Consider the following 24468-nt stretch of genomic DNA (forward strand, 5'->3'; position numbering starts at 1 on the left):
GAAAAACTGTGGCAGAAAGACTGGCGGTGAGCACTGAATCCCCTTAATGGTAGGACTAAGACAAATGGGATTAGAGTGACAACAGAATGCCCATGCTATATGCTTTGACAATGTAGAAAGCTACAGCTAGCAAAAAATTAGGAAGACGGGGGAAAAAAAGAGGGAGGCAGAATAATGACACTGATTTCCTTACCCTCAATGGATAGCATTTAAAACTGACAACTCATGTAATAAAGATATTTTGACTTTTATTGTGACTTTTCCCCCAATGTCCAAGCCCACAATCATCTGCTATAAACACTACTTTGAGAGCCATCAAATTTTTGATGTAGAGCCCAAAAGATCTTTTCTGCTAGCTAGAGATCTATGCCTTTTTTCTTGTATAAAATTCACTCATAATGTATCATCCACAATTTCCAGTTTCTCTAAAGGAGAGGGAGAACTCAGACTCCTGTGAAACAGGAAGCACAGAATTTTTCTAGATTTTAGGAGTCCTCCACCTCTAGTCTCCTATAGTTATCCTGTCCAAACCTAATTCAACTTCATTTCCTTTTTTAAGTAACTTGCCTTTCCAAAGCTAGTTAAGTTTTCATAGAACAAGTCTCTTTCCTCACTCATGGTTTATCTGTATATTATTAATTAAATTACTTATTTACAATACCAGTATAACTGGCATCAACAGGTCTGAAACAATCACAACTAACCTTTGGTAAGCACAGGGATTCGTGCAGTGTAAATGAGCAAAGGATGAGCAACTAGGGATTAGCTCACCAGCTGCCCATGTTAACCTGACAAGTCAGTGAAGACTTCCTTCCACTGACTATGAAGTGGACCATGAAAGATGGGTGACATTTCTTTGAGTGGAGATAGAGGGGCCTTGAGAAAGCTGGAGGTTGCCAAGCATGAGTGTGGGGAGAAGGCAGCCAAGAATCAATACCAAACTCATGTACTTAAAAAACTAGAAAAAAGAGATCACAAAGAATGGTTCTGTTAAATGACAGGAGCTGACTGACGGACTGATCTTAAGGATGCTAGCAGAAATGTAGGTAAGTACCTCAGAGAACACTGAGGGTTAAAGGATCAAACCAACAAACCAACTAAGATGGGGGAAAAAGAAATCTGAAACCTGAGTCATGTAGGTGGCAATAAAAACCACAACAATAAAAGATAGCAAAGAGGTAAAGGTCCTCAAGAGCCCTAAACCCAGCTTAACGCAGTGTGCACTGAACAAATATCAATTATCAAGTAATAGTAATTCATAGCTCTCTAGCAAAATTCATTCAGAAGTGTTTAAACAAAAGTGCTACTGATTTCTTAGTTCCTGGCAAATCCCCTGGTAATTTGACCCAAGAGTAATCACAACAGGGAAGAGTTTAATCTGAATAAAAAGATTAAGATAACCCTAATAAACAAATAGGTTATCTTGATGTGAGGGGAAGGCAACAGAGGAAATACTTTGGGTGATGAATCTGAAATGTTAACAGGTAAAATGCTGGTTGGAAACTGTGTTTTACAAGATCAAGATACATAAATTTATGGCCACACTTTAATGAGTGAAAGTTGGTGTTTATAATTCTGTCTCTTAAAACCCCTCAAAGGGACTTCCCTGGTGGTCCAGTGGGTAAAACTCTGCGCTCCCAATGCAGGGGGCCTGGATTCGATCCCTGGTCGGGGAACTAGATCCCACATGCATGTCACAACTAAGAAGTCCAAATGCCGCAACAAAGATCCCACATGCCACAACTAAGACCTGGCACAGCCAAAATAAAAAAAGTAAATTAATTAAAGAGAAACACAACAACCCTCAAAACAGTCAAAAAGTAGGAATGATTACCAGTCAAGATGTCTATTCCTCTGAAGGCAATCTAACCTGCTATCAAGACTCTATTCTCTCCTCCCCACACATCTGGACATCCGTCTCCTTCATTTTTCTTTTCCAGGAAGCTGTCACATCATCCTCCCTCTGTTGAGGGTACTTGCTTCTATAACTGGATCCACTGGGCATCCAATGTGGCCCCTCTATTCTTTTCTGTCAGTATAAGCTAACTGTTTGAGACCTTCCCCATCTCATTCCCTTGAGGCAATATGAAATGTACTGATCAGGATGGAGACCTATGAGTTTGTACCCTGGGCTCCCTCAGGAAGTGTTCCTGTGACCCAGTTTACTAACAGATGAAATAAGAAGAATAAATCTGGTGCATGTTGAGCATTCAACAGTGCTTAGGTACAGCTTTGGGACTCCTGGAAGGTGTGACTCTCCTGTTCTGAAGAGCTTGAATTAGAGGTTCTGTGCCAACAAAGGCTTGGTAAGCAGTTCCACTGTGAAAATGCACAGAAAGGGGAAAATAACACTGGGAAGCATCGAGGGAGAGTTAAATGACTGTTTAACCTGCTGGGACTTCCTGATGGAAAGAAAGCACTTCTCTAATTGAACAAGGGCTTGTAATGCTGCTGGCTCTGCTGAGAATTGCTAATACTAACCCTCACTACCTTCTACCATTCTTCATGCTGATCCTGTTAAGCAGTTCTGTAAAAATCAGAGACTGCAAACCCATTCTTCCAAGATTTGAGGTGATGAATACTTAAGACTTGGGCCGAGTAAATTCAAGAAAGACTAAGGACCTCTCTAGGCTGAGATAATCACCCTCTTCTCAGTGATACTGCTGTGCCCAGTATGCATCTCTCCTGAGGCACTCAATTCAGTGCACTGTCATATTTTTCACTTGTCTGTTCTTCTCCTCCACCATGATTTTCCTTGAAGGCAGAATCTATGTCATATTCTTCTTTGGGTCTCCAGTGCCAAGCACTGTGCTTCGTAACAGCGGTACTTCATAAATCTGGCTGAATGGATGAAAGAGGCTCATCTGGTTCACAAGCCCTGATTTTGAGGAGACACAGGCCTTTTGAGTTGGCCTGGCTTCCCATTCTGGCACTGAGAAGCACACTCTACTGCCTGGGACACAAGAGTTAACCTCCACAGATAAAAGTGGGTTAAAATGAGCTTGCTCGTTTCATGTCAGGATTGATACAGTCTAAAAGGGAAAATAAAAGTGTCACTTCAAGGACAGAGGTGCTCCTTAGGGACACAGCTCTGGAACTACAGGGGGGTGGAGACGAGTCAGTTTCAACAAACCTATCCAAGAATAGAGGATTCCAGGATCTTCAAAAGTTCATCCTTGGTTATGTTTCTCACTGAAGACAAAAAAGCTCTGAATCCAATCCCAGGTCAACAGAAGCCATCACTGTCTATGGCTGTTAGCATAACTGATGCCATCTTGGGCACATACAGTTCCTCCTGTCCTTCTGCTGATCCTACCCGGGACTGTAATGTGAGGTAATCACTTCTCTGTTGTCAGGGGATTGGTATGTAATAGATATTGTTTAATAATCATTCTGACAAGGTGGCCTCTATGTTCTGTTAGTTCCCAAGCAATGATGAAGACCTTTGCTGACATATACCTGGTTACCCATGAGACTAGTAACCCATTCATAAATCGTGACTTAGGAATGCATGTCCCATTTCCAAGCACATACCCCCCTACACTAGGTTAACTATGCAACTGTCCCAAGGGCCCCTCAGCAGTGTGGAGTGTAGCTGCAAATGCTTCCAGATCACTGCCCGATCCCACCCTGTGAGTGAATTACCCTATAATAAACTGATCCATTGATTATATAGAGCTTCCTGTCTTGTCTTTCAGTCTCAAGATACCTTCTCAGTGCAGTGGGCACTTTTCATTCCCTCTGTCCTCCAGCAATCACTAAAAGCAAACTGACCTGGAGCTTGAAGATAACAAACATCACTCTTTTTCCTCCAGTAAAAATACAGTCTCCAGACATTGCTGGCCATGTTCCAGAAGTTTATTTTTAAGTATTAAACTTACAATGTATTTTTCTATAGTTATAATAAATAAGGTTCTCGTGCAAGCAGGACACAAAAGCTGACTCAAATCCATAATGTTACCTAGAATGTGATACCATAAAGCACCCCTGCATCTACAACTAAGTACCATGAATAATACTGTTTCTATAGTAAAATGCAGTTCTATATTGGGATGGCAGGAACCCATCTAGCAGAACTCCACGGGCAGAAAGGGTAGTGACATGTCAACACTCACCACACTCCAAGCTCAATCATATCCACAGAAATCTCTAAACTAGATCAATCCCTCTCCAGGTATTCTGCATTGGAGGATGAAAGCCTGCTGTATCACACAAGACGAGGGCTCACATCTCCACTAAGTATCCATACTCTCATATCTTTTTTTATTTTTATTTTTTGTTTTTATTTGGCTGTGTTGGGTCTTCGTTGCTGCGCACGGGCTTTTTTTTTTTCTAGTTGTGGCGAGAGGGGGCTACTTTTGGTTGCAGTGCGTGGGCTTCTCATTGTGGTGGCTTCTCTTGTTGCGGAGCACAGGCTCTAGGCACGTGGGCTTCAGCAGTTGTGGCACACGGGCTCAGTAGTTGCGGCTCGTGGGCTCTAGAGTGCAGGCTCAGAATTTGTGGCACGTGGGCTTCACTGCTCCATGGCATGTGGGATCTTCCCGGACCAGGGCTCGAACCCGTGTCCCCTGCATTGGCAGGTGGATTCTTAACCACTGTGCCACCAGGGAAGTCCCTCATATCTTTCTTAAAACAACTATTACCACAGAGAAGACAATAAAACGCTCATCAAATACAAAAGAGCATGGTCACAGTGCTTGTACTGGAACAGGAGGATGCCAATATTGCAACATCCAAGTTTTAAAAAAGAACTGTTAATCACTAATAAAATATCTAGTCTACTATATAAAATCTAAGTGCTAATAACTTTTTCTACCCCAAGTCAAAAAGCTTGGTTGGTTTCATCAGTTCCTAGGAAAGGCCTCCAAAGAGTAAGGAGGGAAGAGATTCTTGGTAGGATGGGGTATGCATCATCTCTTTGTCTATGCTAGGGGGTGTGGTGGCTATTAATAGGCCAAAGGCTCCAAGTGGACTCAGTACTGATAGGGGAAGAGAAAATCATCTGAGAGTCATTTTGCCCAGAGTAAGTCTCTAGTTCCCATATTATCCATTTTAGAAAGAAATGAAAAGGGGAAGAGGACATAAAAATGCCTTCCAGAAACCTGGTATGCTCTGCTAAAGTAAAGAGAGCAGGCAAAGAAAGCAACCTGCTTTGTAAAGTTCTGTTTTTCTCTTTTCCTTGCTATTAGTGTCTCCTGAACCACCTTCATGACCTTCCTTGGTTTTTAGACTAGACATTTTCCACAGTTTTCTCCAGATGTCTTGTCATGAAATTCCATAAGACCCAATCCCAAGCCCTTGATTTTCTGTCCTTCTCTTTCACTCACATGATCACAAAATGAAAAAATGAGAAAAACGAGCAAATAGTGGAATCTCATCTTATATAAGGTTTAAGTTCTAAAGTCACCAAGTAAGATGGAAACTATGCATAGCCAAAATCCCTTAAATCACCAATGCAGTCCAACCTGGCTAGTCTTTCCTCTTGATTACTTTTTTTTGTCCTCAGTTAAGTACTAGATAAAGTGGCTGGCTTGTTTAGGGACCACACAGATTGAAAATCTGTATTGTATCTTCAAGCATTAAAATCACTCTAAACACAGTAAGATGCTCATGGGAGGCACATGACAGGCACATGAGAGGAGAGGCAAAGAAGAGAGGATTCAAATCTTCCATCTCACACTCATTCCAGGCACAGACTAAGGGAGTAGAATTGTGGACAGAATCATTCTGTATTTAGAATTTACTTCTCTTTCTTCTTGCCAAATGGTTACAGATGAATCTGTATATACTAAGTGAGTATATGTGAGCCCACTGTACCCACACACACAAGATAATGTATTAGGTTCAAGTATTCACTCATTTTCACTAAAAGAATGTGATCTGTAACAATGTCTATTTTTATTTTTATTTTATTTTTAATTTTTTAAATATTTTCTTAGCCGCACCACAAGGCATGTGGGATTTTAGCTCCCCGACCAGGGATAGAACCTGTGACCCCTGCACTGGAAGTGCTGAGTCATAACCACTGGACCACCAGGAAAAGTCCCATCAATATCTGTTTTTAAATATGCTTAACATCACAGAATGTTAAAAGCCAGAAGGAAGAAATGAAGATAAGATTTGGACCCTGGCCTCAAAGGGCTTAGTCAAGGAGGGAAGATAAAACATGTATAGAATTAACTATAATAAAAGGAAGACTGTGACCCAAGTACAAAATGCTGTGGAAGTTTAGATGAGGCTGGGCCTTAAACTAACCAGTAAATGGAAGAGAAGCTATCCAGGCAGGGGGAATGGCAAATCACCCAGTAACTCGTTAACTATTCTTTATGGAATTCCCTGGTGGTGCAGTGGTTAAGAATCTGCCTGACAACGCAGGGGACATGGGTTTGATCCCTGGTCCAGGCAGATCCCACGTGCCGTGGAGCAACTAAGGCCATGCACCACAACTACTAAGCCTGAGCTCTAGAGCCCACACGCCTCAACTACTGAGCCCGCATGCCACAACTACTGAAGCCTGTGTGCCCTAGAGCTCGCACGCTGCAACTACTGAGCCCACACGCTGCAACTACTTAAGCCCACGTGCCTAGGGCCCATGCTCTGCAACAAGAGAAGCCACCGCAATGAGAAGCCCACGCACTGCAATGAAGAGTAGCCCCCACTTGCTGCAACTAGAGAAAGCCCGTGTGCAGCAACGAAGACCCAACGCAGCCAAAAAATAAATAAAATTTAAAAAGAAAAAAGAAAAAAATCATGGTAAAGTCTCCAAACAAAACAAAACAAAAAACTATTCTTTATGCTCTCCTAATAATTCTTCTTCTTTAAAAAGGATTACTCACTTGCTGGTTTTATGTTTTGTGCTCTTTTTTAAAATAAATTTATTTATTTATTTTTGGCTGCATTGGGCCTTTGTTGCTGCATGCGGGCTTTCTCTAGTTGCGGCGAGTGGGGGCTACTCTTCGTTGTGGTGTGCGGGCTTCTCATTATGGTGGCTTCTCTTGTTGTGGAGCACGGGCTCTAGGCGCGCAGGATTCAGTAGTTGTGGCACACAGGCTCAGTAGTTGTGGCTCACGGGCTCTAGAGCACAGGCTCAGTAGTTGTGGCGCACGGGCTTAGTTGCTCCACGGCATGTGGGATCTTCCCAGACTAGGGCTCGAACCCGTGTCCTCTGCATTGGCAGGTGGATTCTTAACCACTGTGCCACCAGGGAAGTCCTGTTTTGTGCTCTTGAGTATATATTGTTGACTGTAGCAGAGTATACTCATTGCATTTTACTCCTTCCTTAAAAAAAAAAAAAAAATTCCTATAATGAGTCAGAGTTCTCTGTGAAGTAATTTTTAAAAAATGTTCTAGCATGACTTTCTTTTTTGTCTACTGTTTCATCCTCCCTCATTTCCTGCCTGTTTGCAATATTGGTCCCAAATGCTAAGCACAACACTATGTATAGAAAATGGTCCAGGCTTTGTTCTCTTGAATTTTATCCTCTCTCTGGCTGGTTATCTGCTAACAAAACATGAGCTTAATACATTCTTACCACGTTGAGGATGCTAAAGCAGGAGAGGACACTAAGGGGAGCATAGCTGTGTGGAGAGTGCAGGCTCTGAAATCAGAGTCCAGGGTCTGAATTCTGTCTCTGCCACTTACTAGTTGTGTGACTTTGGAGAAACTGAGGCGTCCTAGCTCTAAAGCTCAGTTTCTCTATCTGTAAAATGGGGAGAACTAGAGTTCTTACCTGACATACCTATTTAAAGATAAAATAAAATGATGCAGGAAATGAATGAGGCACTGTATTTAAAACACTTGTGCCTCACACTTAAGTACTTGATGAATACTAGTAGTGGTTATAATTGTCCTACCTCCTTCCCAATGCAGGAATTTATTCTTTGGCTCTTGAGACACAACAGAGCCTTCACTGAGGTGAAAAGAGCTCACAACTGTTCCTAAACTCCTCCATCTACTGTGGAACAGTAATAGCTGTTAGAAAGTTCTTAACTGTACTGAGCTACAATGTGCATGGAACCATTTCCATCTCCTGACCATACCTGTGCCCTCTGGAGCAGCAAAGAATAAGTCCCTGCCCTCTACCCTGGGATTCTACCATTCTCTTTAATCTGAACAAATGGCAGGCAGTCAGGTAAGTGAAGCGCAATTTATTTGACTATCAAGAAAAAGTTCCAAATGCCATGCTTAGATCCACAAACCTGTTTCTAAGGAGATGATCTCCATCCCTACAGTTCCTGTTCCTTCTAAAGCACTGCTCCTGGAAAAGGCCCTGGACCTTGCCCATCCTCTCTAGCCCTTTACATGCTGGGGCAAAAATTTACAAAGCTATAACATCCTTAAAGACAAGTTACATAAATAGTCAGTGTTGCTGGAACACAAAGTTCAAAGGAGGAAATGGCAGGAGGTAAGGCTAGAGAGGCAGGCTGGGAAAGATCTTGGAGGTCTATGTTAAAGGGCCTTAGCTCCATCCTTTTGTCAGTGGTCCCCACCTCTTTTTCTACATTCACAAAAATTCACTCGTATTACACACTTCTCTCAATCACCCAGTGTCATTTAGCATAAGGGTTTTGCTAAATAAGTGGTTCATAAGGGTTTTGAGGAAGGCAGGGGAAGGAATGAGGCATGTCCTCCTTCTCCTTAAGAATCACTGCTATGGGGGGATACAGAGCCACTGAAAAATTCAAACAGGGGAGTTAGTCAAAAATACACTTTTAATATGTCATTAGGCAGGTGTGTAAAGGATGAAGTTAAGGGGGTAATATTGAAGGCAGAGAGAACTGTAGGAAAAAAGTAAAAATAAAGACAAAAATCATCATTTATTAAGCTAAGCAGTTACCCACTAACTCCAATCCTCAAAATAACCGTGAATGGTAGATGCCAAGACTCTTTGATTATAAATCACACCATTATTTTATGTATCACTAAAAAGGAAAATGTTGAAATGCTAATTAAACTGTGAAATGCCATTGATTGTAAGACAAATCTGGATTTGATATGTAAAGTTATAAATACTACCAAAAAAGGGAGTCTAAGAATCGATTAAATATGGTTATCATCCCTGTTTTACAACTGAAGAAACTGAGGCACAAGGAGGTCTTTAGGAGGTTTGCCTAAGTCACAAAGTTAGAATCTAGTAGAGCCAGAACCCATGAAGCCACTTCAGGCAGAATCCCACTCAAGGAACACAGGGCACCTCCTGAGTCCACCCAGATGTTATCTCCCAAGGGAGCAAAGGCAAAGCTAAGTGATAGACTGATGTATGCCCTGAAACTAGTGGGTGTACACAGGTCATAACCTTGAAAGTTGAGGTCTAATTAGAATCTAGTTTTTAAAAATAGGCCTCTAGCTGTGCTAATCAGACATTATCTCTGAAAAGTGCTTTGAAAATTTAAAAAATTTAAAAACCACACAAAATTTGGACAATCAATCAACTGCAACAATCAACTTATCAACTATATTTGAGTGCCCTGTACTGTTCAGATAACCAACAAACTATCACATATTGACACTATTCCAAGAGTTTAAAACCTACTGGAAACAATTAGTAATAAAAACTTTAAAGCAAGAGTAAGAAGACAAATAGCTTGGAGACCTACAATACTGGAGTTCAGAGAGGACTTCACCAAATGTAAAACTTGAGCTGGGTGCTGAAACCTTGAAAGCTTGTTAGGGAGAAGATGAGGGTATTTCAGGGTGGAGACAAGGCATAGGCAAAAGCAAAGAGGTGGGAATTGACAAGGTATGTATGAAAAACAGAGGAAGACGTGTCTGATTGGCCTGAGGGGTCTCTGTTCCAAAGCAGAGACAGCCTGAGGGACAAGAGGATCCACAATCCAGAAATCCTCTGAGGCCAGAAGGAAGAATGTAGACTGAAGGGAAAATGGGAGAAATGTTTTCTATGGAAGATTAGACTGAGTGAAAAAGGTTGGGAGAAAGACTGGATGTAGCTGCTGTAGTTACCTAGAGCTGATATATTAGTTACCCAGGAAGGAAAAGGAAAGGAAAGGGGAGAGGAAAAGAGAAGGAAAGGCAGAGGTGGGCCTGAAGCGGACCCTTAAAGAAGAACCAATACCATTTTGTGACCACTTGGAAACAGAAGGCAAAGTACACATCCCTGAGATTTCATGCCTTGAGGAAAGATGATATCGCTGACAGAATAAGGAAAGTGAAGAAGAGAAGACCACGGCTGAGTGGGTAAATGGGTGAGGGGTAGGCAGGAGAGGAGGTGAGGAAAGGAGGAGAAAATGAGTGGACTGGTGTACACTAAGTTGGAAGTGATGGCAGGTCATCCAGATGGAAAGGTGCTGTACACTCCCATAAACACAAGCCTTTAGCTTGGGTCAGAATGAGATGTAGATCTGTCGCCCATCTGTATCAAAGCAGACGAGTGCCCAAGGATGAATGTATAAAGAGAAAGCCAGCAGGGTGCCAGGGACAGACCTGTGTGGAATGTGCCCATTTCTCTCACTCTGTAGGTAGGAAAAGGAGGAGCAGTCTTAAAGCCCAAGGGGTCAGGCCCAGTCAGCAAGGAACCTTCCATTCCTTCCCTGAGGTTTCTAAACAACATTAACATGATTCTTCTAGAGTAAATTCAGATATATAGATTCTGAAAATCTAAAGGGATGCACTTGTATAGTGACTGGGTAAAAAAACAGGAAGTGCTCAACTCCAGGCTTTGACAGGATGACTTCCCTTCAGTGCTATCGGGAGTTCAACCGCAGGGGGATGGGCCTGGGCATCCCTCTGCCCTAACCTGCTAAAAATGTCTCATGGTACAGACCTGGCTAACTTCAGAAACAGATCGAGCAACTTGTTCTCTACAGAATGTGGACCTTAATTCTTGAGGTCATAAGCAGATAAGGCCATAAAGATTTATCAATGACCAAGATGTCAATGTAGCAAATTGTTTTCCCCAATCTAGATCGATGTGCTTTCAGACTCATAAATGTGTCCTGAGGTGTACTCTGGGCCATTAACACTGCTGTGCACACACTCCCTTGGCCCTCCCACTTGTACTCCGGAGTTAGTCACAGTTCCTAGGCTAAGGTGAAGGGATAATGTGTAGACAATCTACAATTTACCTAGCTTCAAGCTCAGACTTTGCCTCAGAGCAGCAGACAGCAATTTAAACTGTTTACTATATAAAGCTTATATTGAGAGGACTGTACTCTTTCTTCAGTGCACTGGGCCTAAAAGACCCAGGGTGATAAATAGGCTATATATGCACATGGTACAACATTTTTGAAAAGTTAGTCCCCACACTTACCTAGCTCCCCTCTCCAGAGGCAGTGATGACTTATCCGCTCCTCTTTCCCCATCCCTACCTCATCTCCTATTATTTCCCCCCCCTTTCTCACTTCCATTCAGCTATACCGGCCCCAAGGTCTTTGGACTTGTTCCATTTACCTGTAATGTTCTTCTCCAGGGAAGAACCTATCTCTCTCTTCTCTTACTTTCTTCTGGTTTTTGCTCAAATGCCATTTTATCAGGGATGCCTTTCCTAAGCACCCTATATAAAATATCAAGCCATACCTACCCACCCCTCAGCCTGCTTTATTTTCTCTCTTGCACTTACTACCACCTAACATTTATTTTATTTTGTCTCCCTCTAGTAGATACAAGATTCATGAAGAAAGGAATTTTTGATTAACTATTTCCCTAGTAGTAGATGGACAAATGAATTCAACAATGAATAACCAGTATGTGCCAAGTATTGTGCTAATATCTGGAAATACAGTAGTGAGCGAGACAGTCTGATCCTTACCTTAACAGTATCTGGAGGTGGCGGGGATAAACAAACAAAAGAATGAAATAAATACTTACTATATTCTAAGCACTTTCCATATATTTAATGCTCACATCCACCATATAAGCTAGGTGCTATCATGATTTCCTGTCCACATATAAGTTCCTAAGGCACAGGCCATATGGTTCTTAAGCGGCAGAGCCAGGAATCAAGCCCAGACATGCAGGCTCTGGAGTGTGTGCTCTTAAACAGGCAAATAAGCAAAAACAACACACTGTGTTAAATGTCACGGCAAAGGTAATTGAAGGTGCTTGGGGGAAACAAGATATCTATTTCAGTCTCTGGGCAGCGAGGGGAATGCCAAGAAAAGTTTTCCTAAAACCTTTCCAGAACTGTCAGTCTGGAAATACAGGGGGATAGAGATTCAGTTTTGGACATAACTGAGTTTGAAGTGAAGTGAGTTCGGATGGTACTTTAGGAATCACCAGCAGAAAGATAACTGAAGTCATGGGATTGTGTGAGATTTCCTAAGAAGAGAGTGTCTAAAAGAAAAGAGAAGAGGGATCATTTAAGAGGTAAGAAGCTCAAAATGCCAGATGAAATGGCCAGAAAGGTAGATAAAACCTGAAACTAGAAACAAAGAATGCTTTAAGAATGAGGAAGTATCAAAACTGCTTGGTGAGAAGGGCACTGGGGAGTGTACATTGGACTCAGAAACACATAGGACAAGGCTCTCCACAGTCTGATCATCATCTACTTCTTCAAACTTCTCTCGGCCTAATCCCATACACACACCCTGCTCTGACTCAGTGCTCTTCATCTAGGATAGCACTGCTCCCACCCCAGAGGGCATTTGGAAATGTATCAGGCAGAGGCCCTACTGGCATTTAGTAGAGGGGGTCAGGGATATCCACAGTTCAATGAACAACTGCACTGCCCAAAATGCCACTAATGCCTCAGCTGGCAGACCCTTTGTCTAGCGGGAGTTTATGCAAAGTTCCCAATCTCCAGTGGCCTTCACCCCTAATGTTCCCACTCCTCCCCACCCCCTGCCATACCTTTAGCCTTTGTTCCTACTGTTTGGTCTCCTGGAATTCTGGTTTTGGAATCAGAAATCAACAAATTCTGTAAATTTTTACAAATCATATTTATTATAATATTCGTGCCTTTAAATTCTCAAATTCTGTAGTATAGTGGAAAGAACATGGTTTTTTTTTGGTTTGTTTGTTTGTTTAAGTTTTAGGCACTTTAAGCCTCAGCTTGCTGATCTGTTACACAGGGATGTTACATCTACAGTATTAAAGATTATTGGGCTTAAAGTACCTAGCACAATGCCCGGCACTTGGCAGCTGCCCAATCAACATTAATTTCCCTTTCTATGATTACCCTCCCCTTGAATGATTACAGTCCACCCATGGTTATCTGTTGGGGGCTGATTCCAGGACCCTGCCACCAAATACCAAAACCCGTGAATGCTCAAGTCCCTTATATAAAACGGCACAGTATTTGCATATAACCTACGTACATCTTCCCACATACTTTCAATCATCTCTAGATTACTTATAATATTTAATACAATGTAAATGCTACATAAATAGTTACAAATACAATGTAAATGCTATATAAATAGTTGGCAGCATGGCAAATTCAAGTTTTGCTTTTTAGAACTTTCTGGAATGTTTTTATCCCCCAAATATTTTCAGTCTGAGGGTTGCTGAATCTGCAGATGTGGAACCTTCAGATCCGGAGGGCTAACTGTATTCTACTCAGGAATTCATACAGACCTCATTGCTCGTCTCACTTGGCAGTGATCTTCTACCTCAAGTTGCTAATGGTTTTCTCCAGCTACCTGACTTGGGGCCATCACACCTGTGGTGCTGGTCCAGCCTTGCCACACCCAGCACGGGCCACTGCACTCAGTCAGTAGGCTGCCCAACATGCTCTATATCTAGGACCTCAGGCTCTCAGGCAAAAGCTGTAGATGGGCTACCATCTATCCTGCCCCTCCTCCATTTCAGAGGCTAGCCCCAGAAACAGCTATTTCTTTAAAGTTCCATTCTTCTTTCTCTACCTCTGATTAAATATCATTAAATAAAAGAGCTCATGATCAGGTACTATGTTATTCTGTATAAATAATGTATATACATTTTAGTTTTATGAAGTACAATATGCAGATATACTATATATATTTGACTAAATGCAGTGCTTGTGATCACTTCTATAAAAAGTAGTACAGGGGCTTCCCTGGTGGCGCAGTGGTTGAGAATCTGCCTGCTAATGCAGGGGACACGGGTTCGAGCCCTGGTCTGGGGAGATCCCACATGCCACGGAGTGGCTGGGCCCGTGAGCCACAACTACTGAGCCTGCGCGTCTGGAGCCTGTGCCCCGCAACGGGAGGGGCCGCGATAGTGAAAGGCCCGCGCACCGCGATGAAGAGCGGTCCCCGCACCGCGATGAAGAGTGGCCCCCGCTTGCCGCAACTGGAGAAAGCCCTCGCACGAACCGAAGACCCAACACAGCCAAAAAATATAAATAAATAAATAAATAAATAAATAAAGTAGCTATAAAACGCAGCTTTAAAAAAAAAAGTAGTACAAAATGAGAGCTCCCTCATATAACAACATGCCTCCTAAAAAATTACATTCAACTTAAGGCTCCTTCTCCAAAAATGTTGCTTTAGTCCAAGACCCAGGAATGTCTCTATGTGACCCATCTTTATAGTTGCACCATGAACCTCTTGAGGACAGAATATTTGTCTTTTCCATCTTTGTATCTCCATATCTAACACAGTGGCCTCCTCATTAATAAATGTTTGCTATTTGATAATCAGAGAAAAAAAGACAAAAACATTCTCAACAGACATCAGTACTTTACCAAGGTCAGAAAGCCACCAAGGTAAGGATAGATAACTGGAAGAAAGCATCTGTAAGGAGAGAGGAACCTGCCTCTCAGATATGGAAGCAATTTATTCTATCAGGGAATTTTAATTTTGTAAGTCACGTTAAATTCATATGCGAAGTATATAAGACATAAATGCCAAGTATTTCATTAGAGAAACTGAAAAGCTGCTACATGAGATGCCTTTTCCTAAGATTCAATCATGTTTCCTTTTTACGAGAGTGTTCCTCTATTTTTCTGATACTAAAATTTCTAAGTTTCCACCTATTAATTGATACTGAAGCAAACGTCGGCTTTGTTTTGCCTCTAAGAAAATAAATGAAAAAAAAAAAACTGTGGTAGTCATTAGGAATATTCAAAACTATTTCAGGTTCTCCCCCATCTTGGGCACATGGTACGACTGCACTTTCCTAAGCCTTTAAGTGAGAGCATGTGACTTGCTTTTGGCCAATGAAATGTGAGTGCAATGGATGTGTCACTTTAAGAGCCAACACACTTTAAGCGCCCCAGGTGGAAAAGTACACGTTGATGAAGATTTCCATCAGCCTGGACCCCCGAGTGACTATAGTGAGCAGAGACACACAACGGCCACACAGCCTGAGTGAGAAATTGACCTTTCTGCTACTGGAAGTTTGAAGTTATGTTATTCCCTAGTCTACCTAGATTGATACAAACACCAAGTCTGGCAAAGGGTTCTCAATTAGGGATCAAGAAATTCTGTTTTTTATCTCAGAGCAGGCCAATCCTCTTTTGCATCATAAATAATAATAGCAAGAACAGTAGAACTGAATCTCAATTCCAGCCTTTTAGGGCACCTACACATCAGCAATCAAAGTGATTACACAATTTGTTTTATCTGCAACACAACCAAGTAACATCATTGGTAATAAGCTTTGCTATACCTACAGTCTTGACAAACACTAGGTTTTATTGAAAAGGCCGGAGAACAAACAGCTCTAAAGGTCAAATTTTGCTGTTTTGTGTACAGTATCATCCTAATACTCTAAACCAGTAATAAGGAACGACTAAACAAACCAAAAAGGTTCTCTGTAATTTCAAGTGGCAATCAATGAGACTGTACACTGAGGCAGCGCAGAGTTCAAGCGCAAAGGAAAGTGAGAGTGTGTACTGTAGCAGATATTAAGTGCAGTTTGGAGCAGTCTGAGCTTTTCTTTCCTTTTTTTTAAAACAAAGTATAGCAATGTTAGAAATTTAAGAAATCATTATTGCTAATCTCTGAGCTGTCCTGAGGGAATAAGATACTGGCCTCTGAAAAATATTCTGCCACAAAATTCTTCTCTCTCAAGCCTCAGCAGAGAACGGCTTGGGATGTGATGGGACGAAAGGCAGGCCTCGGCTCCCCTCCACTTTCTCGGGAACATTCAGAGAGAGAAACACAGGTAGCCAGAGACGGTTAGACATGCCAACTATCACCTTTCACAAGAACTAAAACTCAAACAGAACGTCTTGTTCTTTTAGGCCCAAACAGCTCCTCCTTCCTCACTAAAAACACACAAAACGTGTGTCCTTTACTCTTCCTCCATTCTTTGAAACAGAAATCAGGGTATCTGCTTCAAACATCACTGGGGTGTGGAGGGCATTAATGAGCTTTCTTATCACAACCTCTCTTCCCAGAAGGGACATTTAACAAGCATCATCATTTATTTATGATCCTTTCATCTTAGGTCTCAACAGTTCATTTCAATTTTGAGCCCTCAGCATTCTCCCATTTCAGCAGCTTATACTTAGCAGAGATTTAAATTCCATACTACAAGGTTTCTTGGGCTCAGACCTGCCCCAAAGCATGTGTTCCAAATCTCCTGAGACAGCCCACTGCAGACTGAAATCTATAAAAAGGCTGGATGAATTCCCTTGACATAGGCACTAAACCATGACTCTGATGACCAAATCTTGAAAGCCCAACTGAGTTCCAAATCCAGCTTTGCTGTTGAGGCACTGGTAGTACAGAATGTTAGGCTACTCACATGACTTTCTTTGAACAAAACTCAATTCACCAAAATCAACACCAATACCCACCTCAGCCATGAAATTGAGCTGTGTTTGGGGGATTTCTGAAAGCAGAAGGGAACCAACTGCCCCAGGCAAGATAAGCACTAAATGGCACAGTCTGGAGAGTTGAGGACTATGCCAGAGACTATGAAATCAAACTTTACTCCACCTGCAGCATTTTAAATCACGAAGAAGCTTATGAGGCTAGAGACATGAGAACTCTTTAGTGACACTCACCTGTAGACATCTCACTCAGTAAAAGGGGCCATGCTAGATCCAGTGAGGGAGACAAGAGCAAACACAAAGAAAAGAACAGTCTAGTCAAGTAGGGAAAACATACAAACTTACATAAACTAAGGTACATAAGGTGAGAAATAGCACTACATATTGTCCACAGAGCTGATGACAGGCCAGGGTAACCAGGACAAGCTTTAGGGTGGTAGGATTTGAGCTAAGCTTATATGACAGGCTGGATTACAAAGAGCTGTTGAAAGGCATTTCAGGCAGAGGCTCTGAAGCAGGAATTACAAAGTGATGAAGACTGGTCCACTCTGGCTAGAGCAGAAGGTATCTGGCTAGAAGTAATGGTAAGTAAGGACAAGACAGAATAGGGACAAACTGTGAATAGCCTTGAATGCCTGGCCAGGGGGGTCAAAGCTTGATAATGGGGGACCAAAACAGGTCTGTGATCAAGGGAGCTAGTCTAAAGGTGCTTTGGAAAATGAATCTAATTCCAGTGTGCAGGATCAACAAGAATGAAGAGAAAACAAGGTTAGAAAACCCGACAGACACAACTGAAATCAAGAGACACCATAACTAAAGACAGTGGCTCTCCCTGACTCATAATTGAAACTAGGATTATAAAATTTATATATATATAAAGGACATTACTGGGTCAAACGGGGAAAATTAAATATGAACTATATATTGGATAACAGTATATATTAATGTTAAATTTCCTGAATGTTAATTATGTTGTGGTTAATAATTAATTATGCTGTAAAAAAGTATATTAGAGAATTATGCACAACATATTATATAAGACAATGTCCTTGTTCTTAGGAGAGGTCTGCTGAAGTATTTAGGGTTGAAAAGTTATGATGTCTGCAACTAACTCTCAAATGGTTCAGGAAAAAAGTACGTATCTAGAAAGATATAAAAGCAAGTGTGACCAATGTCAATAAATAGTGAATCTAAGAACAAGATATAAGAAGGACTCTAAGAAAGAAAGCACAGGAAAGAAGCACAGGTTTTAGTGACTGACTGGCTGTTGGGGGCAAGAAAGAAGGAGGAAAGTTTTTGCTTGTACATGACACAGAATAGTGGTAGCACCACCGGAAAAGGGAAGCTAAGGGAAGAAACAGTTTTCAGGAGACACGTGCTGAATCTGGCTACGGATAAGAAGTGGCAAGAAGAAACAAGATACTAGAATGAAATGAGAAAGAAATGTCTTCGAGCAGTTGGGAAAAATAAGACTCAGGCCACACATCAGGACTAGAAATACCAATTTACGAACTACCTAAGTGGATAATAGTTTAAGTATGAGAAACAGATAAGATCTAAGATACAAGTAGGAGATGGAAAAGAGTGAAGTGAGAGATGACTGACATCATAATTTACTGGTAGAAGGTGGGAAGAGAATAAGAGAACCAGGAGGGTTCTATGTGACAGAAACAAAGGTAGGAAAAGGATTAAGGCAGTGCTTCATGGAATGATCAACGGCATCAAATACTGCAGAAACATTAAAGAAGGTGAAGATTGGCAAACAGAATTAGGAAATAATCAGTGAATTTGGGGTAGAAGTGAAAACCAGGCTATAGGCTCCAGAAAAGGAACAGACAAAGTAGATGCAAGACTGGGTATAAATCACTCACACATGAAGAGGTTTACCTTAAATGAAATGATGGAAATGAAACGACAGTTAAAAGGAGCACTAGAAGCATGGGGAGAGCTGTATTCTGTAAGAGATTGGGACAACCTGGGGAAATTTGTAGTTATAGGAGAAGGAGCAAATAAAGACACCTTGGAGACGAGTTGAAGAACCGAGATTATGCTGCATATTAGGGAGAGATAGGAAGAGGACTTAGTTCTAGAAATGGAATGGAATAAACCTTCCTTTAAGACAGGAAGAAAGGGTGAGTGAAGAGGTAAAGAGAGCAGCAGTAATAAAAAGAGGACACTGACAAAAATAATTTAGAAGCTGAGAAAGAAATCTCAAGATTAGAAAAAAACAAATTGCCAGGGCAGCAGGAATTCAGTCATTTCTGGTCCTTACACAGGCCTGCTACTCCAGCCACAACTGCTTAGGGGAATGGGGCAGCTATCCATGACAACCCAACGCAGAGTGTAACTGCCTGATGAGAATTCCTGACTTAAGGTGGAGACTAATTAAGAAGGACTGCGTTCAGAGTGACATTCCTCCTGTCTTATGACAGGTCCTTTGCCTATCTGAGTAAAAGACCATTTTCTACTATCAGTAGAAGATATGCCTGAATTACCAACTGCTCTACATGAGGGCAAAGGTAAGCTTGAAATCCCACTGAAAGTCACCTGTTGGAAGACACCTTTAGACATTCTACAGACGAGTACAGTGAGATTCGGTCCTTGCATCATCACTTTTCAAAAACCTTAGGAGATATGGACAGCAATTTCCTGATGTCATAGAGCAACTAAAAATAAAGTTTTATAAACTGTAAAAGGAATGTGCAGCAGCAGCAAAACACTTCATAGAACTCATCTGAAGATATGACATATGAGAAAGAACAATATTTTTATGGCCTTTTATTTCCTTTAAAAGCCACATGCAATAAAATAGTTGGGACTGGAATTACTTTACTGCTTTAGCAGGTATCCTCACAAATATTTAAAGAACAATATTAGAATGATAAGGCAAAAAACATGATTACCTCAGGAGATGGAGAAAAAGCTTTTGATACATTTTAACACCCTTTCATGACTAAAAACTCTTAGCCACTAGAAAGAGAAGAAACTTCCTTTAACTTGATAAAGAATATTTACCCAAAAGCTTGCTATACTTCAAATACTATATATACAGCAAATACTGACAAGATGAAGACTTCACTTTGAAATTATGAACAAAATGAGATGCCCACTATCACCACTTCTATTCAGCATTACACTGGAGTTCCTAGTCAGTAGAGTAAAGCAAGAAACAGACAGAAAGCTATAGGATTGAAAAGAAATGGGTAAGATGTTTACAGATAAAATATCAGAATTAGTAAGTGTTTAACACAATCTCTGAATTCAACATCAACTTGCAGAAATAAAGTGATGTATATATTATATAGCAGCAATAAACAAAAAATGAATATTTAAAACATCATTACATAAAAAAACAGGTATCTAGGAATAAATTTAATAAAAGATATGAAAAACCTCTATGGGAAAAATTGCAAAAGTTCACTGAGAAACCTCAAAGAAGACCTGAAGAAATGGCTATACCATAACATGGATAAAACCTGATATTGTAAAAGTGTAAATTCTCCTCAAATGTTTTATAGATTCAATGCAATTCCAATAAAAATCCCAACAGTTGTGTGTGTGTGTGTGTGTGTGCGTGCGCGCGCGCGTGTAACTTACAAATTGACCCTAAATTGCACACTAAAATGCAAAGGACCAAGCTCAACTTCCCATAAGACCCACAACTGCCTCCTCCAGCTGTATCATCCCATAGGCCCCCAAGTTTTCAGGTGTTAGGCATCTGGCATTCTGAGACAACTTCTAGAGACAGCTGGCACCCAAATACAGACTGCCTAGTATCAGGCAGTTTGTGTATCTCCTCACTGGTAAGTCTGCTCCTGCAGTTGTCTGATAAATAGAGAGGGCAAGGCCTCCCTGGTGGCGCAGTGGTTGGGAGTCTGCCTGCCAATGCAGAGGACACGGGTTCAAGCCCTGGTCTGGGAGGATCCCACATGCTGCGGAGCAACTAAGCCCGTGCGCCACAACTACTGAAGCCCGCGTGCATGGAGCCCGTGCTCCTCAACGGGACAGGCCACCGTGATGAGAGGCCCCCACACCGTAATGAAGAGTAGCCCCTGCTCGCCTTAACTGGAGAAAGACCACGTGCAGCAATGAACACCCGATGCAGCCAAAAATTAAAAAAAAAATTTTAAATAAAAAAGAATATAGAGTTTCTTTAAAAAAAAAAAAAAGAAAGGGCATTGGGAGAAGGGGGCGGGAAGCCACTCTATCAGAGACAGGCCCTGACACACCTTGCCATGGGGACAATGGGAGGATGGGAGACCTGTGCCTCCTCTTCTCTTGCTTGGGAATTCCCAAGCAAAGCCTATCCCTTAATCCATGAGCTGAGATCGGCTTGGTAAGCAACAGGTGGCATCCCCAAAGGAATCTACTTTGAAACCAGGTGGTAACCCCAAGGTTAACACCTTGTATTTCACAATTTTAAAAAAAATTGTTTTAAAATAATAATAAGGCCTATAGAAAGCATTCTTCTGTTCCCTCCATAGTCTCAAGTCTCTTTAAATCTTAACTTTTTTTCCCCACTAGTACAGAAGGAAACTAGAGCTATGGCTCTCCTTGACAGTAATTACCAGATAGCAGCACCTTTAACAACTGACAAGCCTAAAACAACTCTAATTGCCTGCAAAGAGGAGGTTGAGAGGTCTCTGAAGTTTCTAAAGTCCTTTCATATGAAAAGGGAGAGTGACCACCTCAAAAGTATCAGTCAGTCCCGGAAGCCTTGTAAGGCTATCAGGGAGCCCCAAGTCAAGTATCTATAAAAGGAATGGGGTTCTGTGATTCTCTTGCACCAAGCTGCTCAGGGAGCCACACAGCCAACCCACATGTTGAGAGAGAAAACTGTACTCCATTCCAACACCCACTGCATTAGCCCAGAAAATGCTATCTGAGAACCCTGGGAGAGTTAACTGAGACTGAAGATCCTATTGGAAAATGAAAGTGCTCTAAATGGCAATGATGGATCTAAAAATAACCTACCTCGTCATGATGAAAACAGATTAATAAAGGATCGTGGCGTAGCAATGTGTCATAGTCTCCTAAACATCATTATCTCCCTCTAAGGGCCATGGATCATAGTGACAATAATCAGTGGAAGAAAAACCAGGACCAAGCAAACCTAAGATGCACCAACCTCCACCAATGAACAGCACTGGGTACAGCATGTGCCCAGTTGGATAAAATAAATGTGGCAGCTCCTATCCCCTTGCTGGCTATCTCCCATATTTAATTTGGCACATGAGGACATAAGCCATGTCACAGTTATGGTAGCAACACAAAACTGAGAACGTGTACTTCGGACCACTTCAGTTCTGCCTGGCAGGCTTCCCTACAGAGTATCACCTGACCTCAAACTATGTTACTGATGTCTTAGTCACTACATTACTCTTTAGGAAAATGGTACATTTTACTAGCTAAGTTCAAAACCATGTTGTGTTTATTTCAAAGCTTCACTGTCACTGGACTATGCCTGGGAAACTCATTTTAAAATCAATATAGGGGCTTCCCTGGTGGCGCAGTGGTTGAGAATCTGCCTGCCAATGCAGGGGACACGGGTTCGAGCCCTGGTCTGGGAAGATCCCACATGCCGCGGAGCAACTGGGCCCGTGAGCCATAACTACTGAACCTGCGCGTCTGGAGCCTGTGCTCTGCAACAAGAGAGGCCGCGATAGTGAGAGGCCCGCGCGCCGCAATGAAGAGTGGCCCCCACTCGCCGCAACTAGAGAAAGCCCTCACATAGAAACGAAGACCCAACACAGCTAAAAATAAATAAATAAATTTAAAAAAAAAAAAAGAAAGAAAAAGAGTCTTAGCTACAAAGAAAACAGGGTTTGAATAATTAAAAAAAAAATCAATATAAAACTATTTATCTCACCATTGGCCTGGAAGCCATCATTGCCCTAAACCAAGAAGTCCGTCTGTGAAAACACGAACCATAATATAGGCCCAGTAATTATCCTGTGTGTGTTAAAACTGGTAACAAATCTCAGCAAAATACTCCCCAAACTATTAAACTTAAGTTATTAAGTTTAATAACTTAGGTTCTAGGACTATCCCTAGAGTAAAAAAAACAAAAGAAAGAACATGAAGGTGTACAGATTGCTAGAGATGTCTAAAGTTCTTAGTTTCCTAGTAACCCTGGTTTGGAAGAGAAGGTTACCTTATCCATATGGAAGATCAAATCCAATTCACAAACATTTTCGAAACACTTATCCAGAGTCTCCACAAAAACCTAGGAAACAAGGAGAAATAGATACACAAGTCACATCTTCATAAATGTCACATCTGAAAGTAAAGGGGGCAGTCAAGATACTATTTACCTTATGATAAATCTCAAACCCCCGCCCCCCCAAAAAAAAAACCCCACCGCAAACCTCCCAGCACTAGTTGATCACCCTACTTATCCCAATTTGAAGGGGACAATTGAGGACAGGATAATCTTGTTTTCAGTATAGCAACACAACCAGCAGACACATGTGGCTTTCTTTCCCCCTTTATAACATGCCAGCTGATATAAAAGAATAATGTGGGGCTTCCCTGGTGGCGCAGAGGTTGAGAGTCTGCCTGCCAGTGCAGGGGACACGGGTTCAAGCCCTGGTCTGGGAGGATCCCACATGCCACGGAGCAGCTGGGCCTGTGAGCCACAACTGCTGAGCCTGCGCGTCTGGAGCTTGTGCTCCGCAACGGGGAGAGGCCGCGACAGTGAGAGGCCCGCGCACCGCGATGAAGAGTGGCCCCTGCTTGCCGCAGCTGGAGAAAGCCCTCGCACAGAAACGAAGATCCAACACAGCCAAAAAATATATATATAAATAAAAATTAAAAAAATTAAGAGCTTTGAGATATAATTAAAAAAAAAAAAATAATGAAGTAACAGCTACTTATAATACTATGTCCCTTCCCCAAGCCTCCACATATACATGTAAACAAATTTTTTCATTATCATGGTGTTAACATAGCTCTGTCCTGCTAATTTCAATGAACATTATCGTCAAAACACTTTTCCATGAATCAACTTAATTAACATGCTTACAATTTTAATTTACTTTAAATATAACATTTAAACAGAAAAGTGTTTAAAGGGTAAACACTTTATAATTTATATATTATAAATAAACACTTTATAATTAAGCTATAAGGGTATAGTTTAATGAATTTTCAGAATGAGCATATCATGTAACCACCACCCAAATATTGAAATGGAGCACTACCAGCTCCCTAGAAGCCCCCTTCATGCCCCCTCAGACCGTATCCTCTCCAAAGGTAACCACCACCCTGACTCCTACCGTCACAGTTTAGTTTTGCCTGTCCTTGAATTTACATAGAAGGCGTCATACATCATGTATTCTTTTCGTTTGGTTTCTTTCACTCAACAATGTTTGTGAATTCTTCCATGTTGTTGCATGTCATAAAATCTTGTACATATTCACTGCTGTATAGTATTTCATTCTTAAATTTATTTATCCATTTCCTATAGACATTTGAGTTTTTTGTTTTTGACTGGGTACAAATTGATATAAATGGAAACTATACTTCCAACCACTCTGGAAAACTATTTGACATTATTTACTAATACTCTATGACCCAGCAATTCTACTCCTAGGTACATACTCAAAAGAAATGCATACAAATGTATGCCAAAAAACACATATAATTTCATAATAGCATTATTTATAACTCTATACATTTTTAACAATGACTGAATATCCACTGTAAGGATAACATACATAAATATGGGTTTTCAGTCACTGTGCTGGGCAGTGAGCCCTTACAATCCGCCAACTCCTCAAGTCCTTCAGTTTGAGGAAATTTCATCAAAT

The 24468-nt window shown here is 41.4% G+C and overlaps 1 protein-coding gene across 1 annotated transcript in view; it reads right to left on the minus strand.

Annotated features, from left to right (window-relative positions):
- Positions 1 to 24468, minus strand: part of AP3S2 (adaptor related protein complex 3 subunit sigma 2) — a 53875-nt gene that overhangs the window by 7625 nt on the left and 21782 nt on the right. The window contains exon 4 of the mRNA XM_082388428.1: positions 22812 to 22883. Within this exon, the coding sequence (XP_082244554.1) occupies positions 22812 to 22883 (72 nt within the window). The remainder of the gene's footprint in view (positions 1 to 22811; positions 22884 to 24468) is intronic.

Source organism: Balaenoptera borealis (assembly GCF_965194805.1).
Source record: "Balaenoptera borealis genome assembly, chromosome: 3".
NCBI classification, from domain to species: domain Eukaryota; kingdom Metazoa; phylum Chordata; class Mammalia; order Artiodactyla; family Balaenopteridae; genus Balaenoptera; species Balaenoptera borealis.